The sequence below is a fragment of the Cyprinodon variegatus genome, unplaced genomic scaffold (assembly GCF_000732505.1).
Source record: "Cyprinodon variegatus isolate N-32 unplaced genomic scaffold, C_variegatus-1.0 Scaffold36, whole genome shotgun sequence".
Classification (NCBI taxonomy): domain Eukaryota; kingdom Metazoa; phylum Chordata; class Actinopteri; order Cyprinodontiformes; family Cyprinodontidae; genus Cyprinodon; species Cyprinodon variegatus.
Genome location: NW_015150489.1, coordinates 1,344,949 through 1,369,844, shown reverse-complemented (window position 1 = coordinate 1,369,844; position 24,896 = coordinate 1,344,949). Strand labels below are relative to the sequence as shown.

Sequence of the window (24,896 nt, the reverse complement as noted above, 5' to 3'; positions counted from 1 at the left end):
CATACTGAATTCCACAAAATAAAAAATAAAAGATTATATTGCATTGTTGGATTTGTCATATGTCAAACATCAATAGACAATTTAAAAAGAACAATATTTACCTACAGTACAGTAGATGAATGTTATATGATATACAAAACTGCAAAAAGATGCTTTACAATTAGATTTTTTAAAAATGTTTACACCTTGTATCTGTCATGATGATTTTTAAAGATCTCACCCACATGCAGAGATTCACTCAGAGAGCCAGGGGAAATGTTAACAGGTTTATTAAGAGGTTGACAAAAAAACTGAGAGAGAGATTGTATGCAGGGTTATCACTTCAGCGGTCTGGTGAACCGGAACCGGTTAGGGGAGATCACAAAGATCAGTTCAAGGTCTGTAGGGAAAATAACTGAGGCTGATGAATTGCTGGAGAAGACTAATGTTAGGAAGATTATGGGTTTCCCTTGGGTCCAGTTTGTGGGGGGTTTAATCCAGAGATGAATGAACTCGTTGGAGGGCGGACAGGCAGACTTGCGTTGGGCCAAGAGGAGCAATGGAATGGACTGTCACCGAGTTTTCCTGAAGTGGGCTTGAACAGATCTGGTGAAGGTTTCCCCTTGCTCAGTGTGACTTGAATTATTCCTTTCAAGAGTGGTAGAAGGACCAGGCTTATCCAGTGGATCAGGAGGGCCTCCTACCGGAGAACAAAGACAAAGGCAAGGCTTAGACTCAGAGAGACAAGGCAAAGGTTAGACTCAGCTAATCTCAGTTAGGCTAGAGTACCCAATACTGGCAAACACTCTGGCGTCGAGGTGGTGACAGTCCGCAGCTCAAGTACTCCTTTGGTAGTCGCAGGTGTGCAGGGAGGCCCAACGAGAACAGGGCGCCGCCTGGTGGTGGGGGGAGGAAAAACACAGAAAAACAACCCACACAAACTGGAACCCTAACAGTATCTGGATGCGGGCAGTGCTGCCCTCTTTACCTGGCCAAATTCGTGTACATTTATGTACCATTACATTATTGGTATTATAGGCTTTTAAAATTTTTTAAAACAACTATAGAAACTTGACAGCTAGTTTTTCAAGAGCATTTGATTATACAGCAGTTTTTGTGATCATTTTTAATTTATATTTTACCTGATTACACAAACATTTTGGATAAAAGAATGAGTTTACTGTCTCTAATGTGGAATCCAGAAAATTGGAAATGGAAATGAATGGAGTCAATACACCATAAGATTATTTTTGTATCTAATTCAACATGTCTTTGCTTTATCCATCCATCCATTTTATGACACGCTTTATCCCAAGCGGGGTCGCAAGGGCTGCTGGTGCCTATCTTTAATGACACTTATTAGCATAATACTGAAGTTTAAGTTAGTTGGGTCAGACATGTACAATTTCATGATGCGGCTTACCTCTTCAATAAAGCAGAAGGAGAGGGAAGAAGTAAGGGGAGAGCCCAAGTAGATAACGTTTTGGCAGAGACCAGGTTACCTCAGGGAGTTTTTGGCGCATTCCTGAGTGACTTCCAGCCAAGTTGAATTGGCTGGATGTCGCAATGTTTTTTTCCCCACCCCATGAAACACAGCACGTTATAGCAAGCATTAAAGGGAGTCACAACAGTTAAGTAATAAAAGATGCCAAAAACGGCTGCTCAGTGGCACAGGAGTAGCACTGCTGCCTGTCAGCAAGAAGATCTGGGTTTAAGTCCCAGCCCGGCTCTTTCTGCATGGAGTTTGCATATTCAGAGCATGCGTGGGTTCTCTCCAGGTACAAAGACACAGTCCAAAAAATATGATGGGTTAATTGGTTTCTCTAAATTGCCTTTGGATGTGAGTGTGCATGAATGGTTGCTTGTCCTCTTTGACTCCATTCATCTCATCAAGTAATCATGTTAAGACTGGACTTACTTGATGACTGGAGTCTGGTGTGCTATTGCTTGGTAAGAAAGAAAACCTGCAGCCGCATGGCCCTTTCTGGAACCAGTTTGAGAGGCCTGCATCTAGCCAAACTGAACGTCATTATATTTAAAGGTTAGTTAGCCAAGGTACTTTGGGCATTGCTCGCCTGCTAGCAAGCTGCTCAATGTGAAATAGATTTCCTAAATGGAACCTTGTATTATTATCAATAAATAGACCTGTATCTGTTCAGGAAATTCACTCCAAGCCTATAAGAGCATTAAGCAGAGAATCAAATATAACTAGAATAAAAAGAAGTTATCTACTCTTCAGTGAGATTTTGGACAAATCATACTATTAATTATATTATTATTCCCTTATGAAGTATATTCAAGCTTTATCTTAAAAGAAAGGCGGTAAGTATAAAGAAGTTTGAACTGGCATTGCATTCTGTAAAATTACCAGTTAGCCATTTAGTATTGCCTATATAGTCATGCACCAGTGCTAAAATTAATCTGTACATTAAGAACTGGGTCATGGTGTCAGTGTGCTTCTTGATTATTTCAGATAAACATCTCATACTAATGTGCTACTGCTGCATTGCAATGCATGTACACTCAACTTACATTGACAGGGGAGAGAGAGAGAGTGAGAGAGAGAGTTCAGGAAATTTCTGTCCTCTCTTGACTGTGAATTTTCCCTGAATTTAATGAGCCTACTGAGTGAATGGCTGTTATTTCAGAACCAACTTTAGTTACAGCATAACTCAGGCAATAAAGTCATCAATGAATGGTCTCATTTATGGCTTTATTTTTTTCCCTTGCATTTTAGAGCAGAGTAACTGAAAGAACAGGTCGTCCAAATGCAATTTATGTGAGTTTACGTGTTACTGGGTGCTTGAATTTGCTTGAAAGTCACCCCATGCTCCGAAAATGTATTCTGTTTATTGAATTTGGTCAGCCACAGTAAATAGCTATCCATCTAAAGAGTTATCTATTGTGAAATTGAATAGGTAAAATTGTCTTTTAAACAAAAGCTAAATAAACACATGTAATTTAACATCACTTTCATACTATACAAAACAAAGCAACAAATCCTTTCATAGTTGTGGGGGGCACTTTTTGTACTTTTTGTCATTCATACTTAAACATAATTTCTGTTGTCCTTTTGTGAATATAAAAATATAACGATTAGTGCAAAAAATGATTAATGCATGGAGTAGGTGCCTGCAAAGAAGTGAGATTTTGGCATCCGTTAAAAAAGTTGGTCAGTGGAACTCTAAACTGCAGAAACTATAGTTTATACAGAAGATCAGCCCACAGTTCAGAAAGCATTGTATTTCTTTTCTTTTTTTTTAAATGCTCAAACTTTAGATATAGAGCTCTAAATACCATCTATGCTTGCTTAAGAACATAATACTGTCAGAAATTTATAGGGGGAGTGGTGGCCTAGTGGTTAGGGCATTGCCCTTGGATCCCAGAGGTTCTGAGTTCAAGCCCCACTCTCATGGACTGCCACTTTGGGTCCCTGGGCAAGACCCTTAACCAAGACCCAATGGAAGCCCACTGCTCCCCAAAAGGATGGGTTAAATAAAGAGAAAGATTTTTGTTGCTTTGTACTTTTTACAATGTAATGACAAACTTACATTTGATTCTATTCAATGACAATTTTATCTAAAAACTAAGCAGTGTAGTTTTTAGTTTTCACCATAAATACCATTTAATAAAAAGGAATATAATATAGTTCTAATAACACAGGCACATGGAGAGAGTAAGATACAAATTACACCTCCCTAGGTTAAAAGTCAAGAAGAAAATGTGTGTTTTTAAGTAAGTTTTATTGTCAGTTGAAGAGTTGAGCCTCCCTGACCTCCAGCGGGAGCTCATTCCACATTTTTATGAGCCAAAACTTTGAAGTCTGTTTCCTCTGGATTTATGGAAAGACATTGGGACGGTCAAAAACATATGTTCTGCTGATCTAAGAGCATGCAGAGGCATGTAAAGAAGAAAAAGCTTAGACAAATAAGAAGGGGCCAGACCACTAAGACAACTCACAACTAATTCAATGTTTTTAAAGTGAATTGTCAACTTGTAACTTGTGTGTGAATACAGTATACTCTGAAAAACCTTGGAGAACCTTACAGACCAGCTGTCTATATACTGCGACAAAACTGGAACCACCTGGGCTTTATTAAGCATTTCATTAATGTGCGGAAGAGTAAAAGAAGGTGAATACACATGCATATTAGGCATGGAACGGTTTATGAAAACCGTCCGAACTGTTCGGTTCGACTGTCTCGGTTTGATTCCCGTGTGTTTCGTTCGGTTCATGCGCTGCTCCTTTTTCTCATAGGGGAAGCGATTACACTCCAAAGCAGAAGGTGGCGGTACTGCGACCAAAGCCAACCAGTAGTAAACAAGAAGAAGAAGAAGCGAAGCAGCGTAGCCGGGTGTAGCAGAAAAAAATTATTTGTTGTGGAGAATTGTGTGGGTATGGCAAGTGGGAAAGAACAGGAGTTGGAAGATGCGGCAGCAGCACTTTATAGGTCTGCTGTATGGGACCACTTTGCATTTAGAGTGACCTACGATGACGGCGGAAAGAAAGTTGTGGATAAAAGTGCAACAGTGTGCAAGCATTGTGCAACACGTTTTGTTTATGCTAACAGCAACATGACCAACATGTCATGCTAACCCCGAAATCCCACATACTCTCTCAGTGCTCCGCTCCGCCCCGCTGCGCTCCGGACCGCCTGCACAAAGCAAAGCCTACAGCCTCCACTGTGGCTCCCGTCCGCTCCGCTCTGAGTTCCTTGGAGATCGTAGAGGGCATGCGCGAGATGATTAAATTCAAAGCTGCAAAACATGCGGAAATGATCCAGGGTTTCCGCAGATCATTGAAAATAATTACAATTCATTCATTTTTTTGGATATTTTCATTAATTTTTTATGGGATTTCGTTGTAACAATCAACATATACCGTACCGAACCGAAAACTGTGACCACGAAACTGTGAACCGAACCGAACTGTGGATTTTGTGAACTGTTCCACCCCTAATGCATATTGCACTTCACAGATTTCTGTGGACAGATCAAACAATGTGTCTTCTTTTTAAGTAATATACTGTTATGCAGTGTTAATCTTTTAGGCCAAATCCCAATAAAAACATTGAAATTTGTAGTTGTTAAAGGACAAATTGAGAAAATATTCATCGCTGGGAGTCAGATTTCAACTAGTTTTGCTTCAGATTCAATATTAATATAAATATGAGTTAATAAAAATAGTGTTTTAATACATTGTATGACATGAAATGATAGTTATCACTTTGAAAAGTTCAGGTTGTATACCTTTTCACATTAATGATGAGATTAATTATGTTTCATGACACAAATTAAGCTATGTTTAATTATAAGCGTGATACTTTCAAACTCAGACTGACTCCCCTGAACCGTACATAGTGTGTATGAGCCTGGAAAGGAGCTAGTAGAGAGCAGTTTCAAACATGGGACAAGGACAAGACTAACAGAGTCAGCAAAAACAGATTACAACCAGTCAGATAACTATGGATGCTATGCAGAAACATATTTTTAAAAAGAGAAGCGCTTACAGTGGCAAGTTGCTGACATTTTATAGATGAATCCAGCTCATTCGAGATATATAAAGGGCATCATTTAGATTTTGCTGCGATGCGGCATTATTGTGGCTGAAACCCTTAATATTACAGAGAAGAGCTATTGCATTATGGGTAATTTGTAAAGTCCCACCTCCAACATGATCTTGTCTGTTTTAGACTGTAGAGTATGAGCCTTTGCAAACTGACTTACATTGGTATAAGTCAGTGTGGCCACCCAGGCTACATATCTACTATAGGCCGACCATGGTATTCAGTTGAATTTCTATAGAAATGCAAGATATTGACCAGTATATAGTTAGGGCTGAAAATTTTTTGCGACAAAACAAATTTGCAATTGCAATTTTATCACAATTTTCTTTTGCAATAAGTACAAACATATAGATGTTCCACTCCAGGTGAGGATTTTTTTTCAGGACCTTAAAAGCTTGCTATCCAAGAGTCGTTGCAGGGACTTTAGTTTGATCTTTGCATGAAAAGTTTCTTAGTTCTACTATCATAAAGGGATCAGCGTGCTAGCTGCAACTCTCTCATCCATTCTGTTTTGCAGCAAACCCACTGATTTATTATTTTGTATTACTTCCACTTAAAGGGCAGAAGGGAGAAATTAAGCGTCTTTCTCTTGTTAAATGTAATCTGTCAAAAAATTTGTTCCTCTATGATTTGAAAATTGTGTTTTACTAAATTGCGATTATATTACAAAAGCCGATAATTGCCAGACCATAGACTAGTATAATTTCAGACCTACATCCGGTCTTATCTTCGTTGTGTTATATAAATTCTGGTAACAACAGATATCCTTATTTCATGTTTAATGGAAAACCAACTATTTTCATTTACATCATCATCTGGTTATAAACAAAAGCTTTCTGTTGTATTGAGGGTGGAATTCCTTTAGGCAAGCAAAATGTTACCATGTGAGTTTTAGTTTCTCCATAGCATTAAATCAATTTTTGTTCTTCCTCTGTCCTAAATTTTTTTTACAATGAGCTGTCTACAATTAGTCGTGGAAGGGTCAGGAGACCAATGTGTAATATTTGAATTTTGGTCTGACTTTATGGTGAATAGATTATGTATGTGCCTCTGGCTTTATTGGGGGTTTGGGGGGGGGTATCGTGCTGCAGATATGAACTAATAAAACAAACAGGACCTTTGAGTGTTTTTTTTGGAAATATGAAGGTTTTTCTGTATACTATATTACCAGATGAAAAATAAGCTGAAAGTTTTTTTCTAATTTATTTAAGTTGTCATTTGAGTTTTTGATGTGGCCGTCTTCAATGTCAAGAAACAGCTCAAGACCCATGAGTTTGGGCCCAACTTTGTATGGATCAAGTTGACTAATCAAATCTATGATGAGTTGAGTGTCAATTAGAGACTGACATTTTTTCGGGAATCCCACGGATCACGGGATTCCCATGGGATTCCCGTGGGATGGGAGACAGTATTACTAACGATCACGTGATTGGGACGGTACAGAATTTAACATTAACGGGAGCAGACGGGAGCGGGAGCAAACCAATAGTCACTAAAAAAAACTAGGATCGATGCTAAAAAATAAAATAAAATACAAAGAAAAGAAATCCAGTACTCGCACCGCCATTTTGTAGTGTTTTTCCTTGTAGCCTACACTATAATGCGAGTCAAAAAAACTACACGACCCATAAAACCAACAGTTTTTCACCCGCGCTCAAAAACAACAATGGATGGACAAACAGTTACTACAGTTAGAAACAGGAACTGACCCTTCATAGAAATTCAGATTCAATATATTGGCAGAAATCTTATTGAAGACATCAAGAATGGGAGTGGTGCAGGAGCGGGAGTCATTCTGAATGGGAGCGGGATGGGAGTGGGAGTAATTTCACCAGGAGTGGGACGGGACAGGATTTAGATTTCTACTCTGGCCCGGGATCGGGACGGAACACAATTTTTTTCTGTGGGAGTGGGACGGGACAGGAGTGAAAATCCACTCCTGTGTCAGTCTCTAGTGTCAATTCATGGTAAAGGTGATATCACAGTGATCAACATACTGGAAAATAACAAAATCCAAAAGAGTGATGGAGAGAGCACGTTGAGGATTTAGAACTCCAAAAATTGTAAATTTTGCTCCATATCCAAGGAAATATATCTGAAACCTTTTCCCCAGGGTACCTGTTTAATATAGGTAACATTATCCTAATGTTTATTGGTAAATTTTTTTTTGATACCCTCATAAATACAGAATTTCCATTTTGCCTCCCTTAAGTTTGAGAATATTGCATAATGGCAAGACAATTTCTCCCATGCCACCCCACCAGCTAAACTGTTTAAAGAAAGCAGGATACATAGTTGCTTTATTATGTATGTGCCAAAATCCAACTCTACAGTCTGAATGTGGCTACAAGAATAAATATTTTCCTATTTTGAAGCTCAGTTTAAAATCCAGCAAGTCCCCTTCACCACATGCCTTTTTGCCAAAAACCAGTGAATATCTGTCATGTGATTGTTGATTAGTGTCACAAGCAGTAGGGATATCTCCTCTCTTCTGGAATATTTGCACATTAAAAGAAAGCTTCAGACCACCTTAAATTATTGTCGTATTGTGTTTTGTTTGGATTACTTCCTTTGCATTTATTTGCACAGTCATTTAACTACCATCTGTTATTTAATTGAAAAAGCATATCCTATGTTATTATTAAGTAAGGTGTTTTTTATGCTAATAGAATATTTTCCAAGGCTAATTATTTACCATGTTTTAGCTTAGCGTTAATGAAACCTGCAAAGATGTACATATAAATACGTATGTATTCGGCTAAATATGCACTACCACTCTTGGAAAATTAAATAGTTAAAGATTATATCTTTTTTTCTCCACATTTTATTTGAAAGGAGAAAGGAAAACACACATTATTTTAAAATGAATCAACACTAAATCTGAGGAAAGGGTTTTGCTGAAACTTGGTGAAGCAGAGGCTAGATAAAACAGTTTCTTCAAAGTGTGCTCCTGTGTGGAACAAATATCGTTATTTCACTAATCAGCAGGTGGTTTCCAGCTCCAATCCTAAAAGTGACTGTAATGCTAATCAGATTGACTTATGCTTCTGCCATATTTCTATCCAACCAGGCCATCAGAGCAAAATCTGGCATTAGTGGGCCAAATGTAGGTTAATGCAGCATTAGTGTTAACGGTGAACTATGTTTGGCTTTGCATTATTATGTTATCATCTGGTCAGGGTTTGTGGTCTTGTCCTTGTCTTTCAGTGATCAACTCGTTCTTTCTTGTAGATATACTATAGACACAGTAATAGCTAAGCCAATAGCTAACTGTATGTGCTCTTTCATCCTTGACTTGAAAACTACAAAAAATTTCATGAAAGTTTTACAATTTGAATACAATTATTTTTGTTTGTTCCGCACTAGATTCATGTATACTCAATGTCAATGAATAGCTGATATTCAGCGAGGTGGTGGATAATGCCATGCCTTAAAAATGCAAATTTATGATATTGCCAAAAAATAGCTATGCTGATTGGTTGTCAAAGGACCCAAAGACAAACATCAGTGATCATCAAAGGTTAAATACTTTTTGAGTGCAGTTTTTTTTTTGCTTGATACAAAATTATAAACTCTCGTGTCCATTAATGAATTTAAAGCAACCATGAAGAATGTAGTGATGGAGATATGTGCTTGTTTTTCTTGAGATGCTCAATGTTTTTTAACATACTGCTGTGATTTTATAATGAAAAAAGTAATATGTTGTAAATATGTATGAACTTCCTGTGGTTTGGCTGCTACCTTGGCCAGGTCTCTGTTGAAAAAGAGATTCTGAATCTCCATGGGACTTCCTGCTTAAATAAAGGTTAAAAAATAAAAATAAAAAAATATAGTAGAACTAAATGAGCTGACAGAATCTGTTTTCATCCAGTTTCTTTTTTAGTAATGATGTCACTCAATAAATTGTTGGTTGACTTTAAAAAATACCCCCAGGTGTATTGACAAAGTTTCTCCGTGGCTGCTTGGCATTACCGTTGCCTAGGTTTTTGCAAACATGATGGACCTAAACTTTAAATAACAAAAATGGCAAAAGCCAAAAAACTTATGGAAAATGATGGTTTCCCTATTCCTTTTCTTGTCCAGCAGTGCAAGTTTGTCTACAATTAGTTGCCCTATTCTACATAAAGAAGGTTTGTTTTTCACACTACACCAACATACCACAACTGAGCTTAAATTGTCTGTAATGTTGTCTTAATAGTTTATTGTTGTTGTCCATGTATAGTTATTCTGCTATATAGTACTTGTAAATAATGCGGACCTCCTGTTCAGTAGGCCTGTCAAGATAACACATTTTACTGGACAATAAACTGTTGCAGACGTTAGTGCGATAAATTATACTGCTGTTGTTCCGTTTGAATCCAAAGTGCTTATACACTTCAGCTGTCATGTTTAGCTTTGAAACTGATTTCTTCTGTGTTTTTCCAAATCACAGAAACATTATTCTGGCTTGCTACTCTTTAGTCATGAGCCTGTCATGCTGCACTCACAGTGCTAAAGAAACAATTAGGGGAGGGGTGGTACTGATGCACCAGAATGAAGCCTTTTGTCATCTAGACTCTTTACCAAAAATTTATGGTTTTTTTTTTACCTTCTACATGGAAATAAATAGTCAGAAAATGGCAGAAGAGACCAGAAATGTGTCATTTTATGTCATTTGGAATATTCAGACATAGCATCTAGCCACTCACAGAGGAAATACGTTGATGTGGGGTCCAGAGGGGCAGAGGCAGAAGCCAGATTGAAGGTTCAGGCTTGTGTCATACACAGTAGACAGAACAATCCAAACAGGGACAGTGGTAAACAAACTTGCTTTGAGCAGCAAAGAAGCGTCTGCTGTTTCATCTTTGATAGTGTCCACATTGAAGGTCCGATGCGTGGCTAGAGCATCAAAGATGCTCCATCTCCAATGTGCATTCAATAATGGTCAGATGCAAGTTAGGAGGAGCTACCCCTTCTTCTTGCCAGTTTCTTGTACAGTGCCGGATAAAATTAAAATTAAAAAAAAAATAAAGGTAGAGAGTACAATTCTTGTGCACATCAGCGCTGTGTGTGGATTCACATTCTTTTGTTTTATTTCTGAACTTGTTTATAAATAGGGGCAGATATAAGTTCTACTAATTTTTGCTCCCTTTTATTCATTAATATTAGTTGTAACATGAATGAGTTATGTTATGTTTTATTGAATATGTTAAATTAAACTAAAATAAATCAGATACTCTAGTGGGGTTCAGTTTAGTTAATAGGTTGTTCGCCTAAAAGAGCTACATGCTGATGAGGGTTCCCTCCAGAGCAATTTTTTTGACCAAGTTTGACAACCTGCAATTAGATCCCAAATATCCTACCACAACAACAGCCTCTGATTGGTTGTCGTGGTGCGTTGAGCAGCAAAAGTTCAGATTTTCCAACTCAACCATTGGCTGCTTCCCAAGCAGTAATGCGTTTCAAAAGCTCATGACGAGAGGCCACAGCTACAGTACTCAAGATGTTTTAAGATGCTCTGCTCAAGCTGCTCGAAATCCGCGGCAGGACCTTTTGATACGCTTCAACCGCAGACTACATGTAAACTGGCTGCTTCTGCTGCTCAAAGTGCATTGAGTATTAACACAGCATTAGGCAAGGCAGGAGCCGATGTCCAGAAATCATAAACCAACAAGAGTTTCAGACAGGGTAGGCAGGAAATAAAAAAATAAGAATGAGACAAGTCAGAATCAGAAGGTCGGAACAAACATTGCTGAATTTCCGACTCACAAAAGCAGTTTTCAAAAATCTGTTATTTATCTACTGAGAGCCAGAAATATAAAGTTCTCGTTCAGCTGCAGTTACTTTGGTCAATTGAAGCTGCCGCAGATGTGACTGCTCAAACCTGATTGCTAATGCAGCAAATGGAGAGGGAAGTGACATCTTGGCAGCAGCTTTACAGGGAGGAACAGGAATCATAAAAAGTTGAGTTTGGAATGTGACCTTTTGAGACTGTGAAGATACGTATTTTATGCAGATTACAAGTTTAATTAGGTGCCATTAATCATGGTAACTAGTGGAGGATAAAAAAGCTTCTAGAAAAACAAGTTACAGGTCTGTGAGGGTCAAAAGTTGCTTGTTCGTGGATGACCAATTACTTAGTTGAGTTTTATAAATATATTTAAAAAAATCTTAGAATGTCATATGTTGGATCTCTTCCCTCATTTTGTCTCTCATATTGAAGGGTGCGTATGACTTCAAACTACAGACCTCTTTCATATTTCTAAGTTGGAGAACTTGCACAATCAGTGGCTGACCATCCTTTTTTTTTGCCCCATTGTAGGTTAACTTTTGAGTAAATGACATATGCATAGCAGGCAGTGTCAACAGTGGCCGTCAGGTGCAAAAACACAGCAAAAGACTAAATGAGCTGCAAAAATGTGTGACACAAACATCTATCCATCCATTTTCTTTCGCTTATATGGGGCCGGGTCACGGAGGCAGCAGTCTAAGCAAAGATGCCCAGACTTCCCGATACACGCACACTTCCTCCAGCTGCTCTGGGGGGACCCCGAGGCCACACCAGGCCAGCTCAGAGACATAGTCCCTCCAGCATGTCCTGGGCCTTCCAGCATAACTATGAGATAGCTCAGGATAACCTGAGCCACTTTAACTGTAAACTTTATCGAAAAGCAAATTTTCAAGCATTGTCGTTAAAGTAGACAGGGGGTCTGCTTCACAAACTAAAACTTATACTTATTCTTATACTTATTAGACTTATTAAAATGAAATTTTGATTCATACAGCTTTCCAACAGTGAATGAGCAGCTTAGCAGTGAAATGGACATTTCCATTTATAAAGTGCAGCAGTGATCAAAATGTAAACAGTGTAGGAGAGATGGTGCAAAAAGGATTGATGTGGAAGGTTCAGAGCAGTGCAAAAATAAATAAATGATTAAGGTGCAAAACTGGTAGTTGTTTGGACAGGAGAGGAGCCTGATATTTAAAAGATCTGCTTCCTATTCTAATTTTAGAAATTTTGGGAACCACTAGTAAACCTGCAGCATTCTATTCTGGATTTAACAGGAATCCAATGAAGAGAAGCCAAGATAGGAGAGATATGATCTCTCTTTTTAATTTTCATCAAAGCTCTGGCCACAGTATTTTGGATCAGCTGAAGGCTTTTAACTACAGTTTGTGTACTTCCTGATAGTAAAAAATTGCAATAGTAAAGCCTTGAGATAACAAATGCATGGACTAGTTTCTCTACTGTTCTGTACTTTAAGAAATCTCTCTATAGTGTTTTTTTTATTCTTTTGCAAGCATTCTGCAGTTCTTTTGTGATCCATGAAGTTTCAGGATATTTATAATTTTTCATCAATTTTATTATTAGACAGTGTTTATCAAATCATCTCTTAAAAATATATAGGAACATTATGTAAAGTCCATATCTGATAATTCTTTTCGTCTTTCATCTAAAATTCTTAGATTTTTTCATTCCTTTTAGGTGAATGTACTTGGTGCCATTTTTGAAAGCAGACTGTCCTTCATGTCCCACATCTAAATGAATGTCACCCACTCTACATATTTTCACCTTTGCAATATTAACCGTCTCCGTCCATCTCGCACCCAGTGTACTACTGATATACGCTTTTGATCTGTAATATGATCCATGCTAACATTTGATTGATTTTATGTTAAGAATGATTTTATGCAATGGATGCGGCTGAAAGTAACCAATAGTACTACAAGGTCTGAGCTGAAAATTCTTAGGTGAACACAAACTAAAAGCGCATAATTCTCTATAAACTTCTTTCCATAAATCTTACACAATGTCCCTTCTGTTTACCTTCCACTCCCTAAGCCCTTGAGTCTAACAGGAGAATGAGGAGGAGGAACGGGAAAGACTTGGAAGGTTTCTTTAAAGTCTCAATGAAAGCCTCTGGAGTGCTTCTTCAATGATATACTGATGGCTAAGAAAGGCCGCACGAAAGGCGAGAAGCCTGAAGCCCTCATTTCTGCCTTACAAGCAGCCAATGAAGATCTCAGGTCCAAGCTAACTGACATCCAGATAGAGCTGCACCAGGAAAAATGCAAGGTAGAGTCAACAAGAGGCTGAACTCTTTACTTTATTGTGGCTTTAATCACTGTATAAGTAAAATCAGAAAGAAAAATGTTAAACTTTTAAAATAAAGGTTTTCATTCTCCCCTTAATCTCCCAAAGGTGAGCAAGCTGGAACGAGACAAGGTGCAAGAAGTGAAGCGAGTGCGAGAGCAGGAGCAGCACCGTCACACTGCCATGTTAACAGAGCAACGGGCCAAGTGGCATGAAGAAAAGCAGAAAGAGCTACAGGCTCTGCGGGAAAACCTTACCCGGCAGCATGAGCAGGAACTGGCACGCCATGCCAAGATCAAGGACCAAGAAAATCAGCGCCTCAAAACTGCCCTGAATGCAATGCGAGATGGTAGTGGAGAAAAGGTGAGTTTTGATCAGCATGTTTCACCTTCACCAAAGTTTTTCTTTTCAGTTGTGTTTAGGCTTGTGCATCTGGTGTAAAACGGGTATTGATTAAATGTTAAGTCATATTAAAAGGGAAATCAGTTGGGATTTTTTCTGACATGCAATAGAAACATATGATATGGTGCCCAGACTGCAAACTCCTACAACGTTTAAATATCACTTTTCACGGTTCTTGTCTAAAAAGGTATATATTTGAAGCCTTGTGACCTGCATGGTCACTCTGATTTTTAGGGGTGTGTCTGACCGTTTTTCCTAACAGCTCTGTCTCCACTGAAGCCTGCTTGACATTTGCCATACGTTCACTTTTTTCCACATTATAAGTCCTTTTTATACTCATTTGACTTGGGTCTGTCAAAATGATTATACAAAAAATAACAAGTTACTCCTGATGCTAAATGTAATGCAACCTAAATGCAATGTAACCATCTAACAGTTAGTTATTGGTTTATTTAGTTAGAAAAGATATATTTTGCAAAATTATCCCCTGCAAGAAATGTTATGCTCACAAACAACATTCCTGCTACTGACTCAAGAGGAATCAAACATATAGCGTGTACAGTACTGTTGTATTTCTGTCGTTTATCTTTACTCCTTCTTTTGTATTTAATTTTTTACTTTTTTCCTAATTATGTTTCCAGACAAGTTTGTTTTAAAGGGTGAGGACAAATACATTCTCATCACTTCCTCAATCCTGCAAAGATAGGAAAGGTCAGAGTGCTCACTAGGGTATTTCTTTGCAAGAGGACATCTATTTTACGTACTCCCGTCAGAATTGTATCTTATATTTTGTTTTTTTGCCAAGAAAATTTTTTTTTTTGTTTAGAGCTGCAACAAATGATTATTTTGCAAATCGATTAATCTATTGATTATTTTTTTGTTTAACCGATTTATAATCAGACAGCCAAAGGTTTCTTACAGAAGATTTATTATAAAATGAAACGAGGTGAAACAAAAAAAATTCCACTTGATAATTTCTGAATAGAGCATCTCGACAGAAGAAAAATATAATTTTTTTAAACTTATATGCAAAATATTTATATACTTTTTCACAATTTTGATAAAATTACTGCTCTGAGTGATTGTGCTTTCAGCTAGAGACACATTTTAGAGTCTCTGTACTCCAGTTAACGATTAATCGATTACTAAATTATTTGATAATTATTTCAATAATCAATTCAACATGATTAATCTGATTGTTTTCAGCCCTATTTGTCTTTACACACTAGGATAAAGTCACATTATCCAGATGCAATGGTGACTCTATTTTGTATGTACGTAAGTTCAAGTTTTTTTGGGTGCATCTAAAATGAAATGTACTTTTTAAAATGAATCTGCTTGGAAACAACGTAATATGTGGCTTTTGGCAGGAAAAAATGTCTATTTGGACAAATAAAAATAAATAAAGTGAATGATTGCGGTACTGTAGATATAAAGAAAAAAACAAGATGCAATTGCTTTTTTTTTATAATACGTTTCCGATGCCTCTTCAGGTACGCACAGCGCTGACCCTGGAAGCTAAAGAGGAGGCAAGGCGTTTCTTTGACCAGGAGAGAGTGAAGCTCCTGCAGGAAATAGTTGAGCTGAAGGCTTCCAAGAAACAGACTGATGAGGCTCTGAGCAACATGATCCAGGCAGACAAAATGAAGGCTGGAGATCTGCGGGTCGAACATAGACAGCATCAGGAAGAAATCTCTAAGATCAAGTGGGACTGTGAGAAGGACATCCGCAGACTGGTATGCACAGACACAGTAGCTAAAAACATGGGAAGCCAGACAAAAGCAAATTGATTCTGTTTAGGTCAATTTATTTAAGTGGCTCCAGTTCAGATGAAAAGCCATCTCTGGGCTTATGGTTTCCTGGAACAATCATTTTTCTCTTTTTTGGGAATCTTGCATAGCTTTAGACAAATAATCTTTTGGAGGATTTAAAAAAATATTCAGTATCATGCAAAGTTTTATTGATATGTATTTTATTTTATTTTTTTTTTATTGTAGCTGAGCTATGATGTTTGGAACAAGAACCTCTTCCGTCAGTTTTTCATACAGTAGTTTTTTTATATTGCTATTCCATTTTCTCTTTCAATAGGTGGATGAAATCAAATCCAAGGACCGCACCATTTTCTCTTTGGAGAAGGAGCTGGAGTCAACAGCTGGGTGCCTACAGAAGCTGCAGCTGCAGAAGGATGCCTTGGATGAACAACTTTTCCTTGTCAAAGAGTCAGAGTGTGGCCTGGGAAGTCCAAAAAGGGAAATTCCAGGAAGAGCCGGCGATGGTGCAGAGCACTGTGGAAGCCCTGTAAGCAAAAAAGATCATTATTAGAATTTAACAAAAAAGGTGACTTTTCATGAGTCAAATTAAAAGCATCCCAAAGTTCAATTCCTAAATTTCCAGGTTCTCCGTTTTTGTACCAGTGAAATCATTTTGTTTAGATCTTCCCTGTTACACCATTCTTTTGTTTAAAAAAATCCTTATATTTCAGTTCAGTTCTATTTCTTTTCATTCATTTTCCCTCATCAGCTTTTCTGCTTTTGTTCTCACCTGCTCCAAATCTCCTTTAATTAGATCATATGGCCCCTTCCACTTCTGGCTCAGTATATAAGCTCCTGATTTGTCATTGCTCGCTGCTGTTCCTCTGTCAGTAACACACCAGTTTCTCCTGTGATTCCCCTTAAGTGAAATGAGTTCAGTCAGCTGAACTAAGCAAAGCTGGTTTCACAAGAGCTTTATGATGAGCTGTACCTCTGTTTACTAGCCCTGACTGAGGCTGGGCTCAGACGTCTTACATTAACCAGGGTTTGATGTTGGAGGAGGTTAAGCGGGGCCACAAGCTACCACTGTCTCACCCACAGCTCCATTACTTTGTAATCCTTTTGTACTTTGTAATCCTGTCGTAGAAAGTGTGGCGTCTTCCACTCTCCCTATTACTATAGCGTCACCTTCAGGGAAAAAGGAAAAAGGTTGAAGCCTGGAAGGTTCAGGGCAAACTTTACAATCTTGTCCAAAGTACCTGAGCCTGGTTGTCAATGTATTGGAGTACTAGTAACCGTTCACGAGGCCTGACAATCAAAGACTGTAAATAATGACTTGTGCTGTAGGTGATTGACAAAGAACTTTACTAAAACATGCCGCAATATTTAAGTTCACCCATTTGATTGATGATTTGTCAGTTAATACATGTTTCTTTTGTGGCCATGACAATGGAAATTTTTACCAGACTTCCAAACATGCGAAATATAGATGCAAAAACTGTGCCCAAAATCAAATTCAGGTTTAAAAATTGGTGTGCAGGTGGTAAGTATTTGAATTTCACATATGCCATGGTTGTAGTTTTTCTTGCCGCTTCTGTATAACAAGAAGCAGAATAGTGTCGGTTACTAATGGCGCTCAGGTCAGATGAATGCAACCTGATCATTCACACACAGGGCGCATTAGAAAAGATCAGATTCGGATCGGATTCAGGACCACATAGCCAAGTGGTCTGGGTCGCATTGGAAAAAATCGGATGTGTGTTATTTAGACAGCCATGAAAAGATCAGATCCAGGTCGCATATGGGCAAAAAAATCGGATTTGGGTCACTTCAGGCTGCAGTGTGAACGTAGCCAAAGTGTTTCTAAACAATCTGTACTGTAATGACTCATGGCCTGTAGCCCCCATCATTACACCCACAGCAATGAACCAAGTATATCCATCATCTGTCACTTGATCCAGTTTTATCACGTGTTCTTCAGCACCTACTTCCATTATCATCTCTGACGTGGACTGCACCTCCTTATCAGCAGTAATGGTGTTACTTAAGCCTCATATTCCTGATCCAAAGCTTTTCAGGGAGGTTGGGAAGCCTCTCTCATTTATCTGATTCCTAACTCTCAGATGGGGGGGCAAAGTTCCATTTTATGATATTTTTAAAAATGTGTATGACAAAATCTCTGTGTGGTGACAATGTTTTTTATAAACGATTGCCATGTCGTGTTGGCCTTTTGTTTATTTTTGTGCTTGATACTTTTTTTTCACTTTGGTAGTAAATAAAGCGCGTTGTGTGTATTTACATTAACAACAGAGCTTGCCTGGAAGTGCGATACTGTACAGCCTCATATTCCTGATCCAAAGCTTTTCAGGGAGGTTGGGAAGGTTCTCTCATTTATCTGATTGCTAACACACAGATGGGGGTCATTTATAATCTTTACTTACCTCATTCAAAGGTCTCCGAGGGATCCAGGAGGGATCTGGTCCCATGTTCTCCGTGGGGGTTGAGGATGATGGGTATCAAGTTTGATTTTAGTTAGAAAACACTGGATAAAAAAAACATTCTAAATTAAGTTTGTAAAGGAAATTGGGGATTGCATGAGATTTGGCTATTCATGGAAATATGGCAAGATATGGCCGATAAGGCATAAAATTCAAAGAAATTCCATGGTGAATATTTGTTTAGTTTTGTTGATCTAATAAAGTTAAGCCTAAAATGATTGATATCTTTGGCATACTTAGATTTGCAGTAAGCACCCCTGGCTGGAGGTAATATTCTTTTTATGAGACTCAAGTCTACACTTGAATCTGAAAGAGAGTCTTTTTAAGTATCTAAAGATAACTTAAAGGTTGAAAAGAGGTCTTCCAGTTTCAAACACTTTAAGCTCCTCACCAAATACAATTAATCATATTAACAGTAGAAACACACACAGAGCTGGTCAAATTAGAAAAAAAGGTTAGACTTCTGTCAAACTTAAAAAGACTTTCAATTGATTATGCCAAGGCTATGGATAATTCAATACACCATTGTTTATTTGAATAATAAGCAGGAGAAATTGGCTTTTTGCTTCTATATATTTTATTTGTTCTCAGAGACATCCGTTATCTTTTATATCTAGTTCATCCTTTGTTTAATCATTCTAATATCAAACAAAACTTAACAGGGTTAGAAGGATTTTTGACCTCTGAACTGTGTTAGGCATGTACACCAATGGAGGCAAAAATTTAGAGGATTAAGATTTCTGAGGATTTTTTTTTCTGTCTTGATTAGGATTGTTGCAACTTTATTTTATTCTGCTGTACAGTTTTGACTGTAATTAGGTATCTCAAGCAGAGGCGTGCACAGACTTTTTAAGGGCAGGGGAAGGGAGAAAAGGGTACATATAGCACTTCCTTATCAATGTGGGGGAAACTTTAGCATCCCTCCCAGTGCACACTACCTATCTGAAGTATGGGGCAGTTGTAGTGCTGGGAATGTTACTTAAAAATGTAACTATCAAAATTCTGGAGTCTGTAGATACTGTAGAACAACTTGTCATGATTCTGCCCTTTGTGGATCTCTGTTTCTGTTTATTTTTGAGTTTTCAGATATTTATGTCATTCTGTTTTTTTTCTGTTCCATTTTCTGTTAGATTTAAGCTATGTTGCATTTTTTGAGTTACTCTCTGTTTTCCCTTTGTGACTTTCTCTTTCCCCTAGCTCCCTTCTACTCACATCTGTACACACCTGCTCCATATTAGCTAATTAGCCAGTTCTTTGTTCCTCCCTCCATATATACACCTCCTGTGCAGTTCCTCACTGCTAGATCCTCTCCATTGCTTTGCTCCTCATCCGTGTTTCTCCCTGACATCTCTTGGTTTTGGTTTCTTTTTGTTTACGGCTCCTTGATTTGTGCTTCTTTTGCCACCTGCATTTAAATTAAATCTGTTATCGTCTCTGCATTTGAGTCCTCAAAAAACTTCCCCCCAAACCTGACACAAGTTTAATAATAAATATCACAGGTACCCACAACTAATAAAAAAAAAAAAAAAACATGAAAAAATTTGCACTGTAAAAGATATTCAAGATAAACATGTCTCAAAAAATAAACGTTGTGTTTATTACTGCAAAAGTTAGGTTTAGGTAAAAGTTTGAAACTACAAGTATAAAAAAAGGAAAGCAACAGATAAACAGCAGATGAAATTGTACAGTAAGCATGATTGTGGAAACGCTGTTCAAATATCTTGTTTAAAAAAAACTTCTTGATGGTCAAAAATCAGTCAAAGTTCACAGTTAAATATCTATGCAAGTAGTAGGAAGGATGTACAAAACAAATATCAGATCAGAAACTGTTCAAATCATGCTTGCAAAAAGGGTTAGATATTTATGGCTTTTAAACCTTTTAGAATTTTATTTTAATGAGGTGTGTCTTTTCCATTACTTCACCATTTCAGTACCTTGAAATATAATAATGAAACTTGTTGAACTAAAAGGTTATATGGGGACAAGATGTGAAAAAAATTCAAGGACTGTAAAAGCCTCTGAAAATCACTGTACTGTATGTATTCGTGTTGCTTATTCTCTATTTATTTTCCCTGCAACATGTATCGGAATCTGAGCTTTAGTTTTCTCCATGTGGAAGTTTTCTTACATGATAAAAGTGAAAAGTATACTTTACTCAATTATAGAAATATAACGTCTATTCTCTGTTTGTTTCAGGACCTAAGGAGAAATCAGCGACGTGTTGCTGAACTTAATTCAACCATACGCAAGTTGGAAGATCGCAACTCATTGCTGGTTGATGAGAGAAATGAATTGGTATCAACAAATAATGTTTTTCATATTTATACATTTTATTAATGGTGCCAGATATTTGAATGCACTGTAAAGCAATTCAAATAAATAATTTTTTTTTCACAATCCATCATTAAATCATACTAAACTTTTCCTGTTAGTGCTAAGATTACAGAATTATTTCCATTTTTAAATGCCAGAAAAAATAGGTTGGAATAAACTGAAATCGTTTTTTATTACTGTATTTAAGGAAAGAAACTTTATTTACAACATATGACTGAAACAAGGTAAAATCATGAATTCATTTCAGGGTAAAACCATATGCACATTTATACAGGAGGCCTCTGATTGGTCAAATCTCGAATACAAACTTATTTTGTTTGTATGACCGCCATTGTGGAAAACGACTTGTAAAGTTGGACCAGCTAGAAGAATGAGGTGCGCGAGAACGCTGGGACTCTTTTTTCCACCCGGATCCCCGCTCTTTTCCGCCCTCATGTCCCTCCGTTGTCGCACAAACTTGCCCCCACTGCCTCGGCGGTATCTAGACACACAGCTAATTCCTGATTGTCCTTCTTGTGTTGTGGCGTGGAATAACACGCAAAACTATCTGTGACAAGTTCACTGTAACACACTGCTTCGCGGACTATAACCAGCCCGTTACTGTGTCCGAATGTCCACTCTAACCCCTAAATCCTTCAATCACTGGATAGAGCAGGGACTATATAGTGGACGTTATAGTGAACTCTGTTAACTGGCTTTTCGGACAGATAATCACAGCTCTTTGCTCCCCGCTGGTCACGTACAGTAACTCCTTCTTCACCGTGCGGTTCCTGTGCCATCTTTGTTATTAAACGGGCAGATGTAATAGCAAATCCCATAATGCTTTGTGAGGAGAGCTCTCTGCGCAAAGCATTCCGGGATACATCTGCCTCTTCTGAGACCTTTCTTTTCTTCTCATACACTTCGTAGACACTTTTTCTCTTATGACTCTCAGCCATTTTCAAAGAGCCATAGGGAGAAAGGTGAGCTTCAAGGACTGTCTGAAACCGTAGCTCACCAATCATATACGGCTGAAAGTGCGCATGCGCAGAAAAAGATGGCTAACTGGGGGCAAGCACGTAGGACGGCCTTACGTAAACATATCACAAGAATGAGTGACAATTAGGAGGACCAATTATTTAGATGATCCACCTGGAAATAAAAATGCCTCTATACCTTTAATTCTGTTATCTGTGGTACTGCCAGCTGATTCTGCCACTATGTCTGCTTACTGTGCCTGGTGCTGGAATTCTGTTTTAGCTCAAAAAGAACTACAGGTATACCTCCAAAGACAGGATTGACGCTTGACGTGTATAGCCTTATTTTATCACAATCAAATGTTTTTTGTTTGTTTTTGTGACTGGTGGTTTCAAAATAAAAATAAGAAAGAACCCAAAAAAAATCTCTTACTCATCATAGCACAAATCAAATTTTGGTAACTGACAGACAGCAGGAAACGTTTAGTGTAACTTAATGATTATTTTGTTCAAATATGCTATCCTCATTTCACCTTTTTACATGCCCCTGTGCTTTTTTTCCCCAATAGCTAAAGCGAGTTAGAGAATCTGAAAAGCAGTGCAAGCCCCTGTTGGACAAGAATAAGCTGCTGAACAAGAGGAACGATGACTTAACTCAGACCATCCAGAAACTAGAGGAGAAGCTGAAAAGCCTGACAAAAGAAAACAATGAAATGGTTGGCAAGCTAACATCCTAATCACAGTGTTTATAGACTCTAATCAGCTGCTACATGTGGTGAAATCTATTTTCTTGTGTGTTCGCAGAAGGAGAGGATAGGTTCCCATCCACCTCTAAAGAAACTGAAGTCCTTAAATGACCTGGACCAGGCACATGATGACCAGGAAATAGCCTTTCTCAAACTTCAAGTGCTGGAACAACAAAGCATGATTGATGAATTAACAAGAGTAGGTTTCCTGTTAAAGCACTTTTATGTTACGCACAAACAATAATAGGTAGATAGACTGGTGGACAGATCAGTATCTTGTGTGTTTATTTGTTCTTTATATCTGTCTACTTACTTTTAGGATCGTGAAAAACTACTGAGGAAGAAGAGACATAAAAGAAGTTCAAGGCCTGTGAAGGTACAAAAAATATTTGTTTTCTTAATAAAAAAGAAGGCATACGTATTTTTTTGAATTTGTATTTTGCTTTTAATACCAAATGTTCAAAACTCAAAGGGCCTGATCTTTAAAAAGTTTGCCCGTATTAAAAGATTTGCAAACTTGTTTGCATTTGCAGAGCGGATCTTTAAAGAAGGTGAGAAGCAATATTGTTATTGCATGTTCAGTTGCGACACAAACCTTGTTTGACTGGTTGCCTTCTTTAATATGCAGATCATATTCTAATGTCCAAATTTATGTAGAATATACAACTGTAAATATTTATTTTCTGTAATGCAATGTTCAACATTTGAAAATGAACTGCTGCAGTTTTTTCACACTTTTAAAGGACAGGTGCAAAATCACATTTAGAATTATGACCAGTTATATTTTATGGCAGCTAGCTAAACATTTTTTTCCATCAGTTAGATTACTGAACTAGAAATCTTTGATGAAAGAGTCTTTGTTTTCCTTTTCTGACAGTTGCTACATAGTTTAGTATCGACTCTGTTAGATTATGCTATTGGAGAAGATTGAGAAAATAATCTTTAGTGAGATTTTGCCCAAACCGGCCCCTGAACACTAACCCTGAGCACTAACCCTCTGTTTTCGTGTTCCCGCGGATGGTGCACCACATTAAGTGCCGTCTCAAACCAGGTAGTGGGTAGGGCGAGGTGACTGTCCTGCCCTTAATTAGTGAGTCTGCATCAGTGACAGGCTCGCTTGAATTCGGCAGCAGTTGAAACAGAGGCCCGATGGCGGAGGGAAAATGGTTTGCCAAATGTAAATTAAGCTGGTTTGCTGCTTCTTCCTCAAACTGACAAAAAAGTTGGTATATGAAAAAAAAACATAATTAATTCCAAAATGGAAGGTCCTCTTTAAGATTGTTTTAGTTGACCGAATACATTTGTTTTGAGAAAGGGGCAAATGTTTAATATTTTAAACTGAGCCACAGAGCTAAAGCCACGTACAAGATGCCTCACTGTGTTGCCATAGCAACAACTGTTTTCCTTTTCCATTGGAGGGAAGAGGCCGTCCCATTCTCGTCTATACTCCCCGACCTTCAATCAAGGCACCTTCCACAGCTGTGAGTGAGACATCATTGGGAGTGACACTTGATAGTGAAGGGTTAAGGGCAGATTAGACTTCTGCAACCGCAAACACATCAAATGTTGCTTGCTTCTGGTCGCGAACCAGTTTTGCTTGTATGCTTCTGCACCGCCGGACTGGAATTTCAAGGGACACACAGCAGTTTCCCGCCAAAGCACAATGGGGAGCCTATTCGAGAACTCAGGTGGATGGTCACGAGAACTTCGGCGGTGCCAGCAGGAGTGTTTATCTTCCATCATTGTTCATCAAAGAGGAACAGGTTCCGGCTGATCTTCCTCTAGGAGTTGGCAGAGACCTTGGCATCTTTATATAATTTATCTTTGGCATCCTACAAGTGGTTGTACTTCCAAACCTTCTTGATTAACCTTTCGTCGTAGTTGTCCATTGTAGTTGTGCCTCGGTTTTTTAAAATGGCGCGCTCCGCACCGATACGAAAAGGATGGCCACACAGACAGACGGAAAGGCATACCAAGGACCAATCACAGCTGCTTTTTGTCTTCGAACTTCCGCTTGAGGTCTGCGCAGGTTTGCAGCTGTCTGACACGTTGTCAGGATTTTTTTGAGGGTGCGTGATGATGGTTGCAGAACCTCTGCGTGGGGGGGATGGTCGCGCACAGACACAGATTTGAAGGTTGCAGAGGCTATGCGTCAGATGCATAAATTTGCCTTTAGTGCTCAGGTGGTGGTTTGGGATTCAGCCATTGTAAAAAACAAAATGCTATGCTGAAAAGGGCATGGTCTATGCCATAGAATCATTCAACTAACAAAGTGACTTTTACCATAGTGTAGGACTTATAGTTATAAGCCAAAATATTGTCCTTAGTAAGCAATTTTTTATTATTTTAAGTAAATAATATTAATAATAATGATAATGGAAATTGTACTGGGATTTCCTGCTACACTGTAGCAGAGGAGCAGCCATGAATATGAATGGCCCGTTGGGTCTACTCCATTGTTTAGGAACCCGAATTATATTGAATTAATAGGTTGGACATATGACATAATGCATTTGCTATTGTACCTTCAGCTAGAACAGGTTTTCCGCGGGTCATTAAAAATAATTAAAAGTAATGAAATTATTATTT

The 24,896-nt window shown here is 38.1% G+C and overlaps 1 protein-coding gene across 1 annotated transcript in view; it reads left to right on the top strand.

Annotated features, from left to right (window-relative positions):
- Positions 1 to 24,896, top strand: part of LOC107104573 (janus kinase and microtubule-interacting protein 2-like) — a 49,291-nt gene that overhangs the window by 4,549 nt on the left and 19,846 nt on the right. The window contains 8 exon segments of the mRNA XM_015404592.1: positions 13,369 to 13,602; positions 13,729 to 13,983; positions 15,516 to 15,758; positions 16,111 to 16,320; positions 20,468 to 20,566; positions 22,131 to 22,277; positions 22,366 to 22,506; positions 22,627 to 22,703. Coding sequence (XP_015260078.1) covers positions 13,474 to 13,602; positions 13,729 to 13,983; positions 15,516 to 15,758; positions 16,111 to 16,320; positions 20,468 to 20,566; positions 22,131 to 22,277; positions 22,366 to 22,506; positions 22,627 to 22,703 — 1,301 coding nt within the window. The 5' untranslated portion in view covers positions 13,369 to 13,473.